The 20592-nt window shown below is 40.2% G+C and overlaps 1 protein-coding gene across 1 annotated transcript; it reads left to right on the forward strand.

The window, feature by feature from the left end:
* The first annotated feature begins 750 nt into the window (after positions 1–750).
* Positions 751–20020, forward strand: tars3 (threonyl-tRNA synthetase 3). The gene is made up of 19 exons (XM_066685308.1): positions 751–1098; positions 1602–1694; positions 2218–2405; positions 2886–3009; positions 3974–4098; positions 4955–5072; positions 5183–5247; positions 5414–5492; positions 6037–6183; positions 8298–8396; positions 10190–10356; positions 12078–12240; positions 14051–14188; positions 14282–14359; positions 14463–14563; positions 15679–15783; positions 15894–15966; positions 17529–17643; positions 18455–20020. The coding sequence occupies exons 1-19, from the start codon at positions 790–792 to the stop codon at positions 18601–18603; spliced, it is 2436 nt and encodes an 811-aa protein (XP_066541405.1). The 5' UTR covers positions 751–789; the 3' UTR covers positions 18604–20020.
* Positions 20021–20592: the final 572 nt, after the last annotated feature.

Below are 20592 nucleotides of genomic sequence, written 5' to 3' on the forward strand. Positions count from 1 at the left end.
GACTTTGGCTTACATTACTAAGACATAAGCAGGGTAATAGGTGTATTAATTCATGCATTCATTCATTGTCTAAAACTGCTTATCCAGTTCAGGGTTACGGTGGGTCCGGAGCCTACACGGAATATAGAAGTCTTTTTGACACAAATTTACAAGAACAAAATATACCTATATGTTTATTTGTACATAAATGACATACTAATGGAGAGGTGTATTGTAACAACTCAAACAGCAAGACATAATTTCTCATGTGTGTGTGTGTGTGTGTGTGTGTGTGAGAGAGAGAGAGAGAGAGAGAGAGATTTGGGCTGTAGGTTACCCAGTGAACAAGGAACGTCCCTGGACGTTCAAAATAGGTCTAAAAGTAGTCTGTCCGTCAAGCACATATTTTAAACGTCAATGGACGTTCAAAGTCTATCTTAATAAGTTAGTTAAGTGGTGACCAGCTGATAACGTCAGTGGACGTCCAAAATGCATTTTATACAAGTAATTTATTTCGGGACCAATTAATAACGTCAATGGACGTCCAAAATACGTCTAATAGTCGTCTTTTCAATGTCTGTGTTTGGACGTTTTTTCAACTTTCATTTTCAACCTTAAGAGAACGTTGATTAGACGGCAGTTATTTCAACGTTGAATCAACGGCTAAATGTTTACTTGTATTAATTCCAACGCACGTTGCAGTTCACAAATGTCCACAAGATGCCGCTGTTTCCAAAGACGTTTTCTAATTGACAACCAAGTGAACGGGATTACTGGCCCCCGGTGGTCAGAGTGAGGGGCATTTAAAGCATGGCGGAGCGCATGGCGGAGCGTTTGTCCGCTCAGGAGCGGCAGATCGCAGCTCTTGTACGGGAGATCGAGTGCCTGCGGGACGGGCTTCTCTCCGCTAACGGCGCCGCGGAGCTGGGAGACAATGTCGAGCTCTGCAGCCTCCGCAGCGAGAACGAAAAGCTCCGTTACCGGCTTCTCCACCTCCGCCGCGGCCTGCAGGAGGAGCAGGAGCTGGAGACGGCTAGAAACAACGGGAAGAGCAAAGACACGCACCCGCAAAAACAGCAGGCTTCGAGGGAAACTACAAAAGAAAGCGCACCTCAAAAGGTCGGCGCAGCTTTGGGCAGGACCCAAATGGCTCCGGGCGCTCTCCGGAGTGCACTAGGTCTTCTGGGCCCGGGCAGAAAAACAACATGTAACTAACCACGAGCCGTTGGAGATTTAGCTATGCGTACACAAATCCAAATTATTGTTAGGCTTTAAAAGCCTTTATGTTCGCCCACTGCACTACACAGCTCCCTATGTAGTGCACTAGGTTGTGAACTGACAGCCATTTGAGACCTAGGCTTTATTTACAAGGGTTGTGCGATATATCGTCTGTACATTTTATCACGATACATTGTTGAAGATAAGATGAAGGGCAGCATTTTGTAGATGCTTCTTTTATAGCATCAAATTTGTACTTGATCCCACTAATGTTAGTCACTGCATGGCGTCAAATCCTCAAAGTGTTGTTCTTGGGTTTATTGTGGATCAGGAGACGAATTACAGGGTGGAACAGAAGCATAACACCCTCTGAATGTTAGCTTTTTTTCACATCCAAACTCCAGATTGCTGCACCACCCAAGACTCCTGAAGTACACAATACAGCAGAGAAAATCAAGAAGAAGGAGAAACCCAAAACAGACGGAAAAGTGGGAGAGGTATTTTATAAAACATACCCACAGTGAGCTCATAATCAACAGTGTGAACATGTTGCTCTGGTATTGCATCAGTGGCAGCTGCCCTGCTTTCAGACTGGATTTAGGGTGTCCCTATTTATACTGACCTGGGGACAGTTCTGTCTGGTCCCACTGTAACAGAAACGGGGTTTGAGTTGTGACAGAGGTTTTGGAAGGTACCAATACATATTGATGAGCTCCATGTGCTCTTTATATTTTTAGATACAAAACGCCTGATGGAACTGGATAGTTTTACTCACTCATTCCCTCAAACACTTACTTACTCACATTTAACAACATTTGACAAAGGTATGCAATAAAAGATAATGTTTAAAAATGATTAAAACATCTAAGTAATACCAACCTTTAAGCTGTTAGTCAATCCTTATCTAATCAATATCTAATTTAAAACGTCAAAGGAGTTAAAAAAGAAAATAAGACATGAGTTAAGTTCCATAGCCAGATAATATTAGCCCCAGATTAATGCTTCTTTTCCCTGCTGCAGTTGAACCCTTGGCCCAGCTTCATACCTGAGCGTCTAGAGCTTTACGAGAGACTGAAGAAAGAGAGCGATGCCATTCTGGCCAAGCAAGCTGCTAACAGTCAGCCCATCTCTGTCCAGTTACCGGACGGACAGAAAGTGGAGGCCCATTCCTGGATCACCACACCATACAAACTGGCCTGTGGCATCAGGTAATCAGTGTTTCTTTTCAGTTACTGGGATAGTTGGTCTAAATGTAATATGATTTCCTCTTGTCCCATGTGGAATCAGTGTGTGACACGCTGGGTGTTTGTAGTTTTAGCTATGAATCTATTGCAGTGAACACAATAGAAGCTTGTACCACACTTCAAGAAAACGGCATGTCTTAATCATCACTCATCTCAAACTGTCCGAACAGGAGGAGCTGTATGTTTTAACATGAACACCTGCAATACGTGCCCCGGGCTTTACACAGACTTTATACTGCAAACGCCAATCCGGAACTGACACTCCAGAGATTCTCCGGAGGCTTGTGAAAGGCACACTAAAGTGTCAGAAACCACATACAAAATCTATCATAAACCCACTGAACCCCTTCTGTAATGACATCATAGTCCATCGCAGATTAAGACATACATATATCTGTTTTTTTTTTCTCTAATTGTCTCATTTGTTAAATGTGGTTGTTATAGTCAGGGTCTGGCCGATAACTGTGTTATTGCCCGAGTGGACGGCGAGCTGTGGGATCTGGACCGACCGCTGGAGAAGGACTGTTCTCTGGAGCTGCTGCGCTTCGACCATGAGGACGCTCAAGCTGTGAGTCTCTCACCACTTGGACATTCAGAGCAGCCATGTTAGACATGCTGGGGCAGACATGTGTAACTTAGAGGGAAGGAAACCTGTTTATTCTGGACTTTAGCTCAAAATAAACTTATAAAAACGTCTCTGTAATTTTACAATGAATAATTTTCCATGTTAGTGATTTGTTTACAAATTTCAATTCATTTTGTAGTTAGCGGAACAGCCCTTTAATGATTCTTGACCACAATTGTTCTCACAGCAAAACAGACAGCTCCTCTCTTAGATTTTCATTAGGTCAACTGCATCAAGCTCCAAATGTTTTAGCTCCACTACTTTAAAAATTTGAGTGACCAAGACTTCGTAGCCAGCCCTAATCTATCATTCCTAGCTGATGGCATAGCAGCTATTGGGCTCCAACTTTGCTGAACCTTGCTGCTAGCACTGTGGCTATCTGGTTCCAGTGCTACTATTGCTCGCTGCTAGCATCAATGTGCTGCCGCTTCACTGCTGCTGTGCTGCTGCTTCATTGCACTCCAATGCTGCTGTACTTCACTGCTGAACCTGTCTGCTAGCATTGCCACTATTGGAAGCCAACTCCACCTTCTCTGTCTACTAGCATGTACCTTTCTGCTAGCAGTTTGAGGCTGAATTTCAAATTTCAAATCTGTTCCACCTTAAGTAATGTAACTTGCTGCATGTTTTAAGGTGGAATTCTAGGTTTGAGCCAACTGTAGATGGTTAGTGGTTTACGTTAAAAATTACTTGTAACCTCCTATTCGTCTGTCGTGTTCAAGACCAGGAACACCCCTTGTTGCTGGTTGACTAGAGTAGCGTTTTGTAGTTTGGGCAACCCACTTTTTTGTTTCCTATTTACAGAGCCAGGGCTGCGTACAAACATATTCGATTTTTTTTCGAATGTGCACAAACAGACCAGAGAGCAAACTGTGAAAAAGTGTATTTTTGCTTCTGTTTCTTTCAGGTGTATTGGCACTCCAGCGCTCATATCCTGGGGGAAGCTATGGAGCGCTTCTATGGGGGCTGCCTCTGTTATGGACCACCCATCGAAAATGGCTTCTACTACGACATGTTCCTGGATGGGCAGAAGTGAGTGGAGAATTTTTACTAGTGCTGTTAATATTAATACGTTAAGGCACATGGGGTTAATTTTTCTAACATTAATTTATCATTTTACCAAATTTGGCCACAACTTCTTCCCACAATTCACACTTTTTACTGAGATTAGTGACATATTAGCAGTTTTGTTTAGCAGTGTAGTCACAGCATTGCTACTGTTGAGTTCAGAAGTTATACTACATTTTATTTATGATGGAGTTTTTCTAAATATAATAAACTAACACTTCCTCTTCTCTCACTCTATATATTCAGACCAAACACTTGTTTCTAAATTGCTTAATCCCTCTGTTGAAAATAGAACATATATTCCTATATTAAAGCTTCAGTGTCTGATGATAAAACTCTTCTTGAAGCATTTAATGAGCAAATTAAGACATTTTAATTTAAAAATCAACAAATCTACACAGAGATATTATAGTAAAGTAAAAAGGAACAGCTTCCTCTAGCCAGTTTGTCATGTATAGTATATCACATTACACATTTATCTCCCATTATTTTTGTGGTTCATTTTTTTATCTATAGGCCCTGTTTATATATAGTTCCATTTTACACTTCAATGTCTATTATTAAAAGCTTCATTGTTATGAAGAGATAATGAGATTAATTATTGATTAATCGCAGCATATTGTGCAATTAGATTATTGTTTTAATCAATCCACAGTCAATCTTACTTATTACTAAACACAAACAGCCATTGACCTGTTAAAATGACGTAAGGCTGTGTCCAGGAACAGTGTAATTTTGTCAGTAGTTGACTGTCGGTTAAACACAAGTGAAATAACTGTAAAAGATTAATAAAGGCACGGCATTATTTTGTGTTTATTAGAGGAGTGTCGAGCATGGAGTTTGGAGACCTGGAAACACTTTGTAAAAGCATCATGAAGGACAAGCAGCCATTTGAGAGACTAGAGATCAGCAAGGAAACACTACTGGAAATGTTTAAAGTAAGGGAACAGTTTACACTATATTCTCTTATAAAATAATTTCTTTTTTTTTTTTTTTTTTTTTTTTTGTTATTAAATTTTACTAAGCCTGTCTGGCTTTTGCTTTACAGTACAACAAGTTTAAATGCCGTATCCTGAATGAAAAAGTGGACACACCCACCACTACTGTGTACAGGTAAACCAGCCTGCAACAGCTTCATTTAAAAAGCAGAGTGCTGTGCTTCTGTAAAATTATAAAGCTTGTTGTTCAGATATAGTTCACTTCTGAGTAACTCAGATGTCTTGTATGGACCTGATTATTCTTCTGTACATTGTAACCACTGTGATATTCACTAATCTAGATGTGGCCCCCTCATTGACCTGTGTCGTGGTCCTCATGTGCGTCATACTGGAAAGATCAAAGCACTGAAGGTCTATAAGGTATGAAAATATGAAAGATTGCTTGGTTAAAATAATGGAAATGGTGCAGTTCAGTTAATGTCTACTGTTCAGAATTAAATTTAAAAATACACACAAAACACAGATGTGCCAGGATTTGTTTTTACAGAGAGGAATACAGATGTTTTCATGTTGGAACTAAGATTGATAGTTATATTTTTGCCTAATAATATGTTGATATACCACAGCTTTTTGTGTATTCGTTTATTGGTTGTTTCATTTGTGGTAATCTGGATTGATCCATTTTTGCATTTTTAGTCTCCAAAATAATCTTTGGACTTGCATCAAAACTAGATCAGAGGTCATCAAATCCAGATGTTTGATCCAGGCTCCAGAGATTTTATAATGGCTGGTCGGTATGACTCTATACAAGGCCAGTCCGATGCATTAGTAGCTCTAGTGTGTCACCAGTCAGCCATTTTAAAACCTGGCCTTGAACCTGGATCAAAAATTCGGATTTGATTACCTCTGATTTAGATTATTGCAGGTTTTCGCATCCCATCTTATTTATTTTGTTTGTTTTCAGAACTCGTCCACATACTGGGAAGGCCGTTCGGACATGGAGACACTTCAGCGAATCTATGGCATCTCTTTCCCTGACAGCAAGATGCTGAAAGAGTGGGAGCGCTTTCAGGAAGAGGCCAAAAACCGAGACCACCGCAAAATTGGGAAGGTGAGAAAGGGTAGAAAGGGCATTTAAAAAATGTAAATGTCACTTTTTGAAGGGAGAAATACCCTTGTGATATTTCTCACCACTGTTGAGAGCACTCCAACATTTTAAATCTGTATTTCTGTTTGCTGCATCTGAGACAGGTACTAGTTAAAGGGACTGGACATATTGAAGTCAACATGTTGACTCTAAACTTCTAAAAGATGCCATACTGAATACTGTGCAGAAACATTTGAAATATGTAAACACTAATTCGAAGCTAGTCTTAACACATCAGGAACTAGACAGCTTTTGAAATGATTATATAAGGCTCTTGAAAATTTGTCATTTTATTGTGATCTGTTTCAAAATTGGCTGGTGCTGGAGTGAGGACTAGATTGTGAGAGATTGTTGACTGCTAGACATTTTGCCCAGTTGACAGAGGGGGTGCATTATTGCACTGAGAGGAGCAGGATGGTTATTTAGACGAATTGCCGCTATCTCGACCTCACTGTCCAAGCTTTTAAGTGTCAGGAGCAGTGGTGTCATGAATGAGAAACCTTGGATTGCTACGGCAGGAATGGGATTGAGTTTAGCGATAATTCCAGGTTCTGTTCGGGATCAGACAAAGGTCTTGTTTGAGTATGAAGGCCTCATGGTGAGAGCTTTAGTCCTGCCTTTACTTTGAAGCAACACACTGCCACAACTGCTACTGTGATGAACTGGGGAGCCATCGCATATGACAGTCAGACCTAGTAGTGATATAAGGGACACTAACAGCTCAGCGATATGTGCAGGACATGTCGGTCACATGTGTTCCTCTAATGGAAGGGCCTCCAGTGGGCATTTATGGGACCAGCTGGGATTCCAGCTTTGGCAACCTATGTATGTGCAGGATCTACAGGCCCAGCTGCAACATCTGTGGGCATATGTGTCACAAAATGCTATACAGAACCTGAACCTGTAAGAAACAACATACTAAATATCATCTTGTATCAAGGTTAGAGGTGGCCTAACAGGGGTCTAGAGCCAGTTTTGTATCTTTTCGCTCTAATATTATAGATTACATGTATCTTTATTACACACATGTAAAGATTCATTCAATCCTAAATACGACTCCTTGGTTGGTTTGGGTTTTTTAGGTCAGTGAGTATACAGATTTTTGGGCTGCCCACATTTATTCGATATAGACAGACCCACTATGTTCATGATGGGTTGGTACGTGGGCTAGAGTTAGGTTGAACAGGAGCTATGTGGGCTCTACTAAGGTGTGCTGGATGGTGAATGATATAAAATCACACAGTGAAGAATGATATTCATGCCTGTTTTGATGACATAAAGTGACTGCAGTTTGGTCTAAATGAGTATTTCAGGTTTCTCCTTTGCTCACAAGAAGATTCTCTCTCCTTTTCCTCTAAAGGGACTATTTTAAGGACACATGATGTAGTCGGACTATTGTGTGAATCCCCAATTAATGTTAAAGAATCCCCACCACATGACATGAATGTTATGTAGATGTACTCCAACATGTGTGTCATGCATAGAGCAAGTCCTCACTCTTTCTATCCGCCTTTGTGCAGAAGGGAAGTGAGAAGCGAAGACTCCTGCTTATGTCAGATTCTCAATTAAAGTGTGATCAATATCCTCCGCCATTCCCATGACGACCAGCTGGTTCTTAGAGAACAGGAAGTCTGCTCTTGATGTCTTTCTCCTCTCAGTAGGATGTGTAGCTGATTGCCTCCTAATTAAACCAAAGGAAGCACACAGAGGGGGTGGCACTTTTAGAGGATTCAATTTTCACGTAGGTACATCTAAAATAAGAAAGAAATGGAAGAGCACAGAGAGCCGTGTAATGCCGTATGTCGGTGTATCATTTTCTCTGTTGTGTCCTTGCCATGTGCCACAAATTTGGAAGTTTGATGGAGTTGAAAGGTTTTGGGAACAGTTTGTCTTTGAGTTGAGAGCAGATTTGATGCCATGTGTCACCTCGATTCCCTGTGGAGATGGAAAACTTCAGCTCCGCACGTCCTCCTACTGAGAACATGAGACATGGTTGTTAAGCCTCGACTTTCTTCTCTTCACTCTCCTTCTTCCTCTTTTTTTTTTCTTTCTCTCTCTCTCTCTCTCTGATGTTCCAGGATCAAGAGTTGTTCTTCTTCCATGACTTGAGTCCAGGCAGCTGTTTTTTCCTTCCAAGAGGGGCCTACATCTACAACACTCTCACTGAGTTTATCAGGGTAAGGCTTTTTTTCATGCTTCAAAGGAGCTAGGGGTCATCACTGAACCAGAGAACCATAAAGCAGGTCCCACACATGGTGGCAGCTTTATTTTAATTTGGTTAAGTACAGAAACCAATGCATCCAGGCCACTTGGTGTCAGAATAATGTAGGGTGATCAGATGTCCTGTATTTGGGACCTAAAATATGCATCTAGCCAGGATATTTATGCCGCTTTTCCACTGCATTTGGTCCGGCTCTACATGACTCGAAACTGCACGGCACGGCTTGGTATGCTTAAACCTTGTCCCTTTTCTATGGGCTCCACCACGAAATGGAGCCTATGACATCGCAAAACCTTGTCTCAACAAGAACTGCTGGCTTTGAAAACCACAAAAATGGCAGAGGTAAAGTTGGGCCCTGTTTACTCATCATGTATTTGCATGTTGTTTTAGTTATTTGGTATCTGAACACAGCTCTGTGCCCCAGTTTTCACAGATAGTTGATTCACTGGAAATTTCATCTGCCATCGGCCCAAGGAGCGAATAAACCACTTCAAAACACCTCGAGATAAAGTTACAAGTTGCTGTGAGTCCGGTTTAAACAAAAAAAAAGTGAAAGCTGCTGTAACTTTAGAGATTTTACAAGCAGCGAATTTGTGCTGAATTAGAATGAGCTCTGCATTCCGGAGCGAATGACATGGCTCTGGCCAATCAGTGCTTTGTAGGGTTTACACATTATCATTTAGTACCTACCCTGCACCGTTGGAACTGGGACTGAAAACTACTTACCAGCAAAAGAACCGTTGTCGAGTACAGTCGTGTAGGTTCCATACAGTGGAAAAGTGTTAAAGGAGTTAGAGCTAAGGACAAAATTGGGACACACTTTGTCTTGCACTTATCCAGGGGTTTACATCACTACCGCTTAAACGAACACTAGGTAAGATAAAAGAGAAAGAGAAAGGTGGTTTCCTACCCTCCTCCAAAAATTACATAGTGCAGATTCTGCAGTGCTGAGTCCAGAGTAGCAATGACAGAGCATCTATTCACACAATTACAGGTCAGTGGTGCCTCACAATGATTTTGAAGCTGAAACATTAAGGTAAAAATATTACATAGTGTTCCTTTAAATATCACTGCACAGTTTTTCATTTAATTTTAACCAAAAAAAAACGGGTGAAATCTCTGAATTATTAAACCCGGAACACCAGACAACAAGGAACGAAGCTGTGAACATACTACATAGTTCTATCAGTCAGACCTTTATGTGAAATGTTAGTACTTCTACATAAATGTCTTCCCAGCAGTGCCATGTTCCTTTATCTAGTATATATTACTTCTAGTATATAAAACGTTGTCCTTGCGTTTAATACAAATTTTAAAAAGCATCACAGTTAAATGTAATCATGTTGTTTCCCCTCATTATCATGGTTTTTTGTATGCAAACTAGTCACTTGCATATAATTTTAATACAGTGCTTCAGTGCTTTGTAGTTTGGTATGAATAGGAAATAACAGACTTTCCATGATAATAAATGGTCTGGAACTGTCAAAATGTTTTTTATATTTAATTTGTTATTATTGTTTAAGACTAAATGTTGAATGGAATGGAATCTTTTTATAAAGGGATTTGTTAGTTGTCTTGTTGAAGATTATTTTCTTGGCAAAACTCCCCCACCCCACCCCACCCTAGCCCAGTGCTGCCAACCTGCCCCAAGTGTCCTCTTTCACCAATGTTACTGCCTCTTACAGCCTTCTGTGGTCCTAGGTAAGCTGTGTAATAACTCTTAACCATCCAGCTCTATTCTGTATACAGGAGGAGTACTGGAGGAGAGGCTTTCAGGAGGTGGCGTCACCCAACATCTACAACAGCAAGCTGTGGGAGACCTCAGGCCACTGGCAGCACTACAGCGAAAACATGTTTTCTTTTCCTGTGGAGCAGGATGTTTTCGCCCTCAAGCCCATGAATTGCCCCGGACACTGGTATGAGCACAATAGAAATAAAGAGCAGAGAGGCTTTGGCTTCCGAAGCCATCTTTACACATAGATCATTAGGCAGGTTTCTGACAACTGCAGGGTCCTCTAGACACTCTCTAAGCTTCATTAGGGGTTTTAGAGGTAGTCTAGGTGTCTAGGATGCATCAAAATTTCAGTTCGCATATAAAATTTAAAAAAACATTGCCAGGTGCTTTCCTGTAGATGCCTTAACTCTAAATTGAATGAATGCAAACACTAGATGCTCAAATACATAGTGACATTACATTTAAAAGCCAAGTTAAAAGTAGCAACTAGGGCATATATGATGGTGTTTGATGGGGTAATTGTAATTCTATGAAAATAATACAATAATATTTAAAGGGTAACATGATTCCTACAGCAAAATATGTCCCTGTGCATCAAAGAATGTGTTCTTAAGGCTGCAGTGGGGGGTTTTATTAACATTTATAACATTTTCTTTCAACTGGTCACATTTGTTTTTGACATCAGTAAGCAATTTTAGAATCCATCATCATCATTTAAGTCTCCAAGTGACTGTCTGTGGAGTTTGGGGTGTTCTCTTTGTGTCTGCGCTGGTTTCCTCTGGGTGCTCTGGTTTACTCCCACAGCAGGTGGATTGGCGACTCAAACGTGTCCGTAGGTGTGAGTGTGTGTGTGTTGCCCTGTGAAGGACTGGCGCCCCCTCCAGGGTGTGTTCCCGCCTTGAGCCCAGTGATTCCGTGTAGCCTGATTGTGACGTATTCGACAAATTTCCAGTGTCAGAACTGAATATGAGCGTCGGGGGCGAGTAACGTTCATGTAGCGTGACATAATCAAACGTCTGGGAATTTTTGGGATTTTTGACCCAATGTGACATATTGTACGCCATGTTACTTGACGATGATCAATAGGAGGACAGAGTGCTGTCTGGCGCGCATGTGTAAACACAGTGAAGAGAAAGAAGGACACTGTTGCTGCAGCTGTCAGGTGGAAAAACAAAACTGAGGGAATGCTCCTCACATATTACCTCAAGTTCTCTTTGCAGGAGCCAGTCTATTCTCTCCTCCTCAAAACACACAGGAACGGGTCTATAATTGTGTTTTCTTCTTCTTTTTGGAGCACGAACCCGGCAGAAGTGCACACAGTGTTTCTGTAGCCGTGATTGACAGTTTCTTCACCCGCCTCCCTGAGAAACACTGAACTCACGCAATGACGTGAACGAAGAATGGTCCTAAGAAGTGTTCCTAAAATGCTGACGTATATTTATATGCTTGAAATACATTATATTAAGGTGTTTTGTATTTTATTACTCTGAATTACTTAAGTTTTTGTAAGATGTTGAATTTACAATAATCCTAAAAATCAGGACAAATTTACCACAATTTACATCATATTTATCATCATCATTGTCATTATTTCTTTACTGAATGAATTCTGCAACATTGGTTAATGAGGTTCTCTTTTTGTGTTTATTGAAGTATTATATATAATAGGTTCTTGACCTGGAACATTTTGGCCTTATATATTATATGTAATGTTCAGAGTTGAGTTCCTGGCAAACCAAGCTGTTTACACATTGTGAGAAAGTGGTTTTGCTGGAATGTTCCAGCGTTTCTCGGCATGTTTTAAACGAAACATGTTATTTCAGTAATGAGGTAGCTAGAATCTGCTGAATTGTAGTGGTTTCTTTCACTCTTTTTCATTCTTTCCTTTTCTCTGTTGTTCAGTCTGATGTTTAGCCACAGGCCAAGGTCCTGGAGGGAACTGCCTTTGAGGCTGGCGGATTTTGGCGTGTTGCATCGGAACGAGCTCTCAGGGACACTCACCGGACTCACCAGAGTGAGGCGCTTCCAGCAGGATGACGCACACATCTTCTGCACTATGGAGCAGGTGCACTGAAACTTCACTATATTAAGCTAATCCTGGAGTATTCAAATAATTTTGTTAATAGGGGATTGCGATTTGGTCTGAGTGTTTTCACACGTTAATTTCTGAACCATGGTTTGTGTTTTGTTACATTGTATACATTTGGGTCAGTGAATTTTGGTTTCAAATGGCAATTTAGAGTGCAGACTAAAGCACTTTCATATGTTCTTTCATCATCACCTGTGCGGGCTGCATCTACTCATCCTTAACACTGATCGGTTTGTAGAGGGCAATGAATGGATTAATTTCTCTTATTTAATATTTACAACTTCTACTTATCTGTGGCACAACACAGGTATTATAACATTTGCAATGTTTACTTATTTAGCAGGCACAGCAGGTAGTGTCGCAGTCACACAGCTCCAGGGACCTGGAGGTTGTGGGTTCGTTTCCCGCTCTGGGAGACTGTCTGTGAGGAGTGTGGTGTGTTCTCCCTGTGTCTGCTTTGGTTTCCTTTGGGTGACTGTCTGTGAGGAGTGTGGTGTGTTCTCCCTGTGTCTGCTTTGGTTTCCTCTGGGTGACTGTCTGTGAGGAGTGTGGTGTGTTCTCCCTGTGTCTGCTTGGGTTTCCTCTGGGTGCTCCGATTTCCTCCCACAGTCCAAAAACACACGTTGGTAGGTGGATTGGCCACTCCAAAGTGTCCGTAGGTTTGAGTGTGTCCGTGTGTGCCTGTGTTGCCCTGTGAAGCACAGAGTGTATTCCCGCCTTGCGCCCAATGATTCCAGGTAGGCTCTGGACCCACCGCGACCCTGAACTGGATAAGGGTTACAGATAATCAATGAATGAATGAACTTTTTTAGCACCTTCCTTATTCACAAATTCTGTTCCACCACAAATGATTGAACTCATCGAATCCCAGAAACACCTGCCTGCACGTTACTTTTTAGACTACTGAGTGTCTTTCTAAAAAGATGCAGTATGGTTTATACCCTACGTAGTGTGCGGTTTGGGTAAATATTTTAGGTTTAGTACATTAGTACACTAACACTCAATATAAAAGCAGAGATAATCGATGCGCGTTAAACTTTATTCTCATACAATTCTGAATATTAATACACGCATAAACATTATTTGAAGTGATGTTCACTGTTTATTGATGATGCAGTTTTCACTGAAGGAGCGTGGTATGGTAGTGGTAATTAATTCACAGTTTAATGAAAGGTTTTTACATGGTTTTTTTTCTTTTTTTTTTTTTTTTTTTTTTGAGTAAAGGCAGTGAGTAAATCGCCTGGTTTGGTCCAGCTTTTTATATTGTATTTCCTGTGATTGGTCTGGATGTCTGAACAATCCAAAAATGTGTTTTCACACTGCACACGACCCAGGCATTGGTTTAGTTTGATCTGGACTAAGACCTCTTTTGGTCTGAACAAATTTTGGTTCTTTTGTCCGGACCATGGTCCCGACCACACATGCAGTTGTGGTTCAGACCAAACTTAAAGGTCTGAAAGTCCTGACCAAACAAGGTATGTGTGAAAGCACCCTGAGACTAGGCTTATAACACATCTGGAATAGCAGCCCCTCTGTGTCCAAACTCATCCAGGAATGTGGAAGGACGTGTACCCTCGAGAAAATAATTGTAAATCGAGTTTCTCTGGTGCACTTAAACAAAGTTGAAGGGATGTACATCTCCCATCACATCAGAAGAGAACAGTGCGTATCATTTCTATTAACAGATTAAAGAGCTGAATATGTTGGAGTGATGAATCACCATTGAACAATTTTAAGATGAACTGGGGTGGCATTGAGTCTGAATGACATTGTTCTCTCCTTCCAGATCGAGTCGGAGATGAAGGGATGTTTGGACTTCTTACGTTGTGTCTATGACGTGTTCGGCTTCTCCTTCCAGCTGCACCTCTCCACCCGACCAGAAAAGTTCCTTGGAGACATTGCCGTCTGGAACCAGGCGGAAAAGGTAGAGTACATTTAAGTTCAAGTACGATGGAAAGTTCAGGTTTCTTGTAGTTAATCACATCATAGTATTCTTTGCTTTTGCTCTGTTTTGCAGCAACTTGAAAACAGCCTAAATGAGTTTGGAGAACCATGGAAACTCAACCCCGGGGATGGAGCTTTTTACGGTCCAAAGGTTTGTATTCAGTGATGTTGATAGAGAAAAAATGGTGAATCAATATAATAGTAAAATATAAAATTCTTTGTGCATTTCTAAAAACAAATATGCCGTGTTACAGATTGACATCAAGATTAAGGATGCCATCGGACGCTATCACCAATGTGCCACCATCCAGCTGGACTTCCAGCTGCCCATTCGCTTCGACTTGACCTACGTGGGGTGAGCTCTCTGAGTAACTACGGGTGGGTGTGGCCCCATATTGGGGAGCAATAGTCTGGTTCCAGAACACAGGACTAAAGTAAAGGTGGGAAAGATTGATAGCCACATCTCACTCGCAGCTCTTCTCCTGTGCTCAGAAGCACAGAACACCACCGTATCTTTTTGTCAGGGGGGGGTAAATAATTTCACTGTGTTACATAATGAGGAGAAAAAGACTGTTAGCCTCATTAGCATTTTCATCATAATATCTAATGGAAAACTGTTAGCACTTTAGACTCTAATGCATTTCTCTGCTCTTCTGAGTGAGATACACAAGCTTCAGTAAGCATGTTATTTCACTCTGAAATAGAGAATACAAGCACAAGCCACGTACTCTTTTATGTTTTTTTTTTACTCTTATTTTTTTATTTGAAACGGAGTTGAAAAGATTCTCTGATTTGTCTTCAGGGTTAATATCATTGTCTTAAGATTTGTGTGATCAGTGAGTGGTGTTTCCACAAATGTCTTTCTGCATCCTCCATAGTGCACAGTGTCTGTCATAAATTAACATTTTCTGCATCCACATAGTGTGTTGTATGTCAAAAATGATTTTAAGTGAGCTATAAGGTAAGGTAAGCTATTTCCATGTCTAATTAGTGCCTAATTACTGCCTGGGTGCAGTATTTTTTGTTTTATTAACTGTGATTACTCTTTATTATCTAGAGAGTATGATGCTCTCTGGGACATAGCCCTAGCTTCTCTTCTTTAAGTTTTAACGTCTAAATGAGGACAAAATGTTTTGTAAGAAACAATAAATCTGTTTAAACAACACAGCTTTTATTTGAGTTTGTGTTCGAGAAATAAATCCTCAATATGGTGACTATATACAGTGATTTCACCTAAAACCCACGGATAGGCCAAAGATGTGGACAAATTCACTGCATAATTGACCAGACCTATGTGACATGGAAACAATTCACTGGGTATATTTTTTAATCTTATACAATGTTTATAAAAAGATTAAAGAAAATTAAGTAATTTCAGATGTGCACCCTTCTAAATCTGATCACTTCCTGCTGTTGCAATGATCCATTAAATGATACTCTAACCAGCATACGCAACATATTTCTTTACAGGAAAGATGGAGATGACAAAGCTAGGCCGGTTATTATCCATCGTGCTATCCTGGGCTCAGTAGAGAGAATGATTGCCATCCTCACAGAAAACTATGCAGGGAAATGGTATTTTATATTTATTTTTATAATGGCTTTGATTTCTGCAGTGTAACTTGCATTAAATAAAAGGGAAAGTAGAAGTATAAACACTTCACTTCCCTTTCTTCTTTCCTTAGGCCCCTGTGGTTATCCCCTCGGCAGGTGATGTTAGTGCCTGTTAATCCATCTCTTGAAGAATACGCCAGTAAGGTAGGCTACTTTACCATGGTTCAATCAGCCCTTTGTTTTATTGCATGTAAGAACAAGATGAGCCACTTTCCAACGTGGATTACAGGCAGAGTTAGTGGGGATTCTCTGCTGGAAATCCTTTCTAATCTGATCTAGGTCTGGGAATATATTTCACTACATGCCAAAGAAGCTTTGATTCTACCATTTTATTTTAGTTGTATTATGGATGAATCTGTAAACAGTTCAGATCAACCACAGTAGCCAAAATCAGATCAAAATCAGTTTATTTCACACACAAGCAGTCAAGCTATGTTTAGAGTCCGTAGTTTGTGAAATACAAGCCTAATGTAGCTAAGAGGAACAGTTTATAGCCCATATATTAGCATATTACTGCCTGCTTACTTAAGCTGATACCTCCTGTTTCGGAGGTAACTCATGTCGTGAATACGAAGCCACAGTGTTGTACCTCATGCAAGAATGATGCCTGGCATTATCCTGCTGAAATTGACATGGAGTTTCTGGGAAAAGAGATCATCTTGTGCTTGTCCCTCCAATATATCTCCATCAATGGTCATTCACATATGCAGATGCTCCATGCTGTGGGCACTGATCTCCCCCATTGCCATCACAGATGGTTTTTTGGACTTTTCATTGGTAACAGTCTGAATGGTCAGTTTCATTATTGGCATGTAGAATCTGACACCTGTTTTTCCCAAAAACAAATTGGTCTGACCACAAAACACGTTTCCACTGTCTTTTGTTTCCTCTCAGTTTACATCGAGCCCTGAGAACTTGCTGGCATTTCTGCACAACATTTTTTTTATATATATAAAATCTGACTGTGTCAAGCAACAGTGATTTTCTTAAATACTTCAGAGACAATTTGGCTCTGTTCATCAGAGTCCCATGATGGGTTTTATGGATTTCCCGATTCCCTGAATCTTTTCATGATATGAACTATAGATATCATTTGAGATATAATGTCTTTGTACTGATTCCATGTAGGAGAAGCGGTTACAGACAATGAATGAATGAATGAATTAATGTATTTGTATTTGACTGACAGTTCTGGATGCTTCTTTTTACAAAATGCAATTAAGATTGTCGGTTAGAACAGAGGCGCAACAGGTACTGTTGCTGTCGCGCTGTTCCAGAGTTCTGGGGTTGTTTGAGCCACACCTCAGGTGACTGCTTGTGAGGAGTTTGCATTCTCACTGTGCCTATCTGGGTTTCCTCCGCATGCTCTGGTTTCTTCCCATGATCCCAAAACTCATGATGTTAGGTGGATTGCCCACCCTAAAGTGTCTGTCTGTGTGTGTCTGTGTGTGTCGCCCTGTGATGGACTGATGCACCCTTTAGGGTGTGTGATTGCCTTTGTCAGTGAAAATACTAAAATAGTTTCTTTATGAGCTAAATAAAGTAAAGAAAGTGTCCCAACGTCTCTGGAATTGGTGTTTGTATCACAAAGCAACAATGAGTAAACCAGCTCCATAAAAACACCCAAAACCCCAGAATGAGAATTTTATTCTAAATTGCCTCCAGATGTCCACTATAACTCACCATAGATGTTTGTTCTTCTGCAGGTGTGTAAGCAGTTTGTTGAGGCCGGCTGCATGGCGGATGCAGATCTCGACTCAGGCTGCCTTCTGAACAAGAAAATTCGCAATGCTCAGCTAGCTCAGTACAACTTCATCCTGGGTAAGGGAGTTTAAGAGGTGGTATGCAGCAAGAAAGGTGGTATGTAGTGGAAATATGGAGTTTATATTGGAGTGTTACAAAGGGGACGTTTCTGTGAGGATTTGATTTCATCCAGCTTTAAAAATATTATAGAATCCCCTTAGAAGTAGAGAATCCTTATACATTAATGTGCACAAAAATGTCAGTATCTCTCTCTCTCCCTTTCTCACCTTTTCTTTCTCTCTCTCACGATTTGTCTCTTTAGAAGTACATGACATGATACTAAATATAAAGTAGTAATATTAAGCTTAATATATATTATAAATGTATAATAATAATAGAAGTAGTAATAATAATCTAACACATTAATGCTGAGCATGTGCTATAAAGGAATCAACATGTTTTTTCCATGTAGGAATGGCATTATATCCTCAAAGATCCAAGTTTCTTGTCGTAAGGTTAGAATCTGTTCTGCACCATAGATGGGTTAATGACCTCTTTGTACCCCTAAATTCAGAAGAAATGTTTAGTATTTTTTTTTTCGTCTGTGTAGTTTATCAGTGTGTTCTCTTGTAAACAATGTGATAAAATGATCTAAATCCATCCTTATTGTCATGTAGGGATAATAAATCCAAGCTACTGTATGTGCTTCCAGCACGTGCTTCCAATCTGTCACTGTGAATGAATCTTCGGCTCGTTCCCAAGAGCAGCGTGTGATGCCAGCTGTTGATTCTTGTGGAGCGGCCGCAGTGAATAACATGGACATCATTGTGTGTAATTTTTGCTTTTCTCTTTTTTTTTTTTTTTTTTTCCTGGATGTTGTCCTTGGCAGTGGTGGGTGAGAAAGAGAAGATGACGAACAGCGTCAACGTGCGCACAAGAGACAACAAGGTCCATGGGGAACTGTCCGTGCCTGAGGTCCTGGCCAGACTCACGCTGCTGAGACAGTCTCGCTGCAGGAACGCAGAGGAGGTGTTCTGATTTAAGCATTGATCTGATCCCAGCTCAGAGCAAAAAAAAAAACCTTCCCTTATTTCCTGTTTACGGGGATATTCCGTAATGAAGGGCTGTATAAGTCGTTTTTATTATGTGACATTGCCATTAAAGGTGCACTAGTTCACTGTAGTGCCTGTTTGCATTATTGTAGTTCATTTGCTTCCCTTATCACAAATAGTGCACAAGTGCATTAATTAAAGAATGCACTTGTGCTGATTCCATTGCTAAAATAACTTTTTAAAACATGTTGTTCATACTTTGCAATTTATTTATACTAGTTCATTAATTCATTTCCTGTTACTGACTCTTCCTTTTCATTATCATGGATTTATACCAGTTAGAAAATGAAAATACACTGTCTAGTGCACATTTAATACTCCTTTAATACAATGTGCAGTCACACCTCTGGTTAAAGGGATTTTTTTTTTTTGTTTAAAAATAAAATTAATGCATCCTTTACACAGAGCACAATACTTTTTAATTTCTAGTTTTTATTAATACACATATTTAATATAGCCTTAAAGTAAGCCTTAAAATGTGACCCATGAAAATATTTTGTATTGCTATTTCACCTAAAATGGTCAACTCAACAAATAAAATAAGCATATAGTTACTTATTTGTTTGTTTGCTGTGAAGGATGTCAGTATATTTTCACAAATATCATTGTGCAAATCTAAAGAACCAAATGCACATTTACAGCAGCATTTACAAATACAAATTTGACCCAGACGTACATTAAATTATGAAAAAATTTGTTGTTCCTTTTAAACTTATTCTCAAAAAGAATCTCGTCCATGTTGAGTGGCAGGTAATAGAAGAATTAAGTAAGGGGTCTTTTTTCCTTTGAACTGGGATGAGGTTATTCGATAGCTTTCATCAGTAAAAGCAGAGAAGCATATGGGAAAATGAGAAATGTAGAAACAAAATAAATGTTTGCAGTGGAAAATGGAATGGCGTATAGATGGATGAATTCTAGAGGAAAAATGGCATCAGGAGAAAGACATTGGTGACACATTTGAGATTATATGGAAATGTCTTTATGTAACAAGGCAGAATTACTTTTCAATGCATATTAATTCACTGCAGTTCTGTGGACATGTGGGAAAACATTTGGATTAAGGTGACGCTTGGCTTGAGCGTTTGTGAAAATGTGAATTTGTGCCATGTTCTCAATGTATGAAAGCAACAGTGACAGAAGATACGTTCTGTCTGTTGTCCTGAAAACTGTTTCATTAAGAGTGAGGTTTGGATGATGATTGTGATGGTGGAGCAAAATGTGATGTTAATGGTGAACAATTGGAGTCCTGCTGCGAATGGTTAATAAAGGCCTTTTCAGAGATAAGCTCTTGACTTCATTGTGTCACTGTTCATCTCAGTGTCTGAAATATGACAGTAAGGACAGGAGTGAAAGATGTAAAAAAACAAAAAAACAAAACAATATTGCTGTTGAATGTAAGGGCACCCAGCCAGGAGAGAGCTCTTTTTCAAGGTCTTAAAGGCTCATGTTTGTTTATACTATCTCATACTAATGTGATTATTTTGATAAGGCATGATAATCCACTTTAGTGAAATACTAAATCATTATCATAAGAATTTTTTAAAGTGATGGAAATCAATTGTCTGTTATGTATCATAAAAATATATGGATATTACTTTTGCTGTTAAAAGAAATCATTATGGAGTGGCAAGGTGGCGCAGTAGGTAGTGTTCCAGTCACAGCTCCAGGGACCTGGAAGTTGTGGGATCAAGTCCCACTCTTGGTGACTGTGAGGAGTTTGGTGTGTTCTCCCCGTGTCTGTGTGGGTCTCCTCCCACGGTCCAAAAACATACGTAGGTAGGTTGATGGGCGACACAAAAAGTGTCCATAGGTGAGAGAGTGGGTGTCGCTCTGTGAAGGACTGGTACCCCCTCCAGGGTGTGTTCCTGCCTTGCACCCAGTGATTCTGGGTAGGCTCTGGACCCACCATGACCCT

The sequence above is a fragment of the Hoplias malabaricus genome, chromosome 11, assembly GCF_029633855.1.
Source record: "Hoplias malabaricus isolate fHopMal1 chromosome 11, fHopMal1.hap1, whole genome shotgun sequence".
In the NCBI taxonomy this organism is placed as follows: Eukaryota; Metazoa; Chordata; class Actinopteri; order Characiformes; family Erythrinidae; genus Hoplias; species Hoplias malabaricus.

Bases quoted from the DNA above. Each gene is read 5' to 3' on its own strand.
- tars3 (XM_066685308.1), top strand. From the start codon at position 790: ATGGCGGAGCGCATGGCGGAGCGTTTGTCCGCTCAGGAGCGGCAGATC. The intron at 5,248-5,413 runs GTAAACCAGCCT...TCACTAATCTAG, and splicing joins CCCACCACTACTGTGTACAG to ATGTGGCCCCCTCATTGACC. The intron at 14,564-15,678 runs GTGAGCTCTCTG...ATTTCTTTACAG, and splicing joins TTCGACTTGACCTACGTGGG to GAAAGATGGAGATGACAAAG.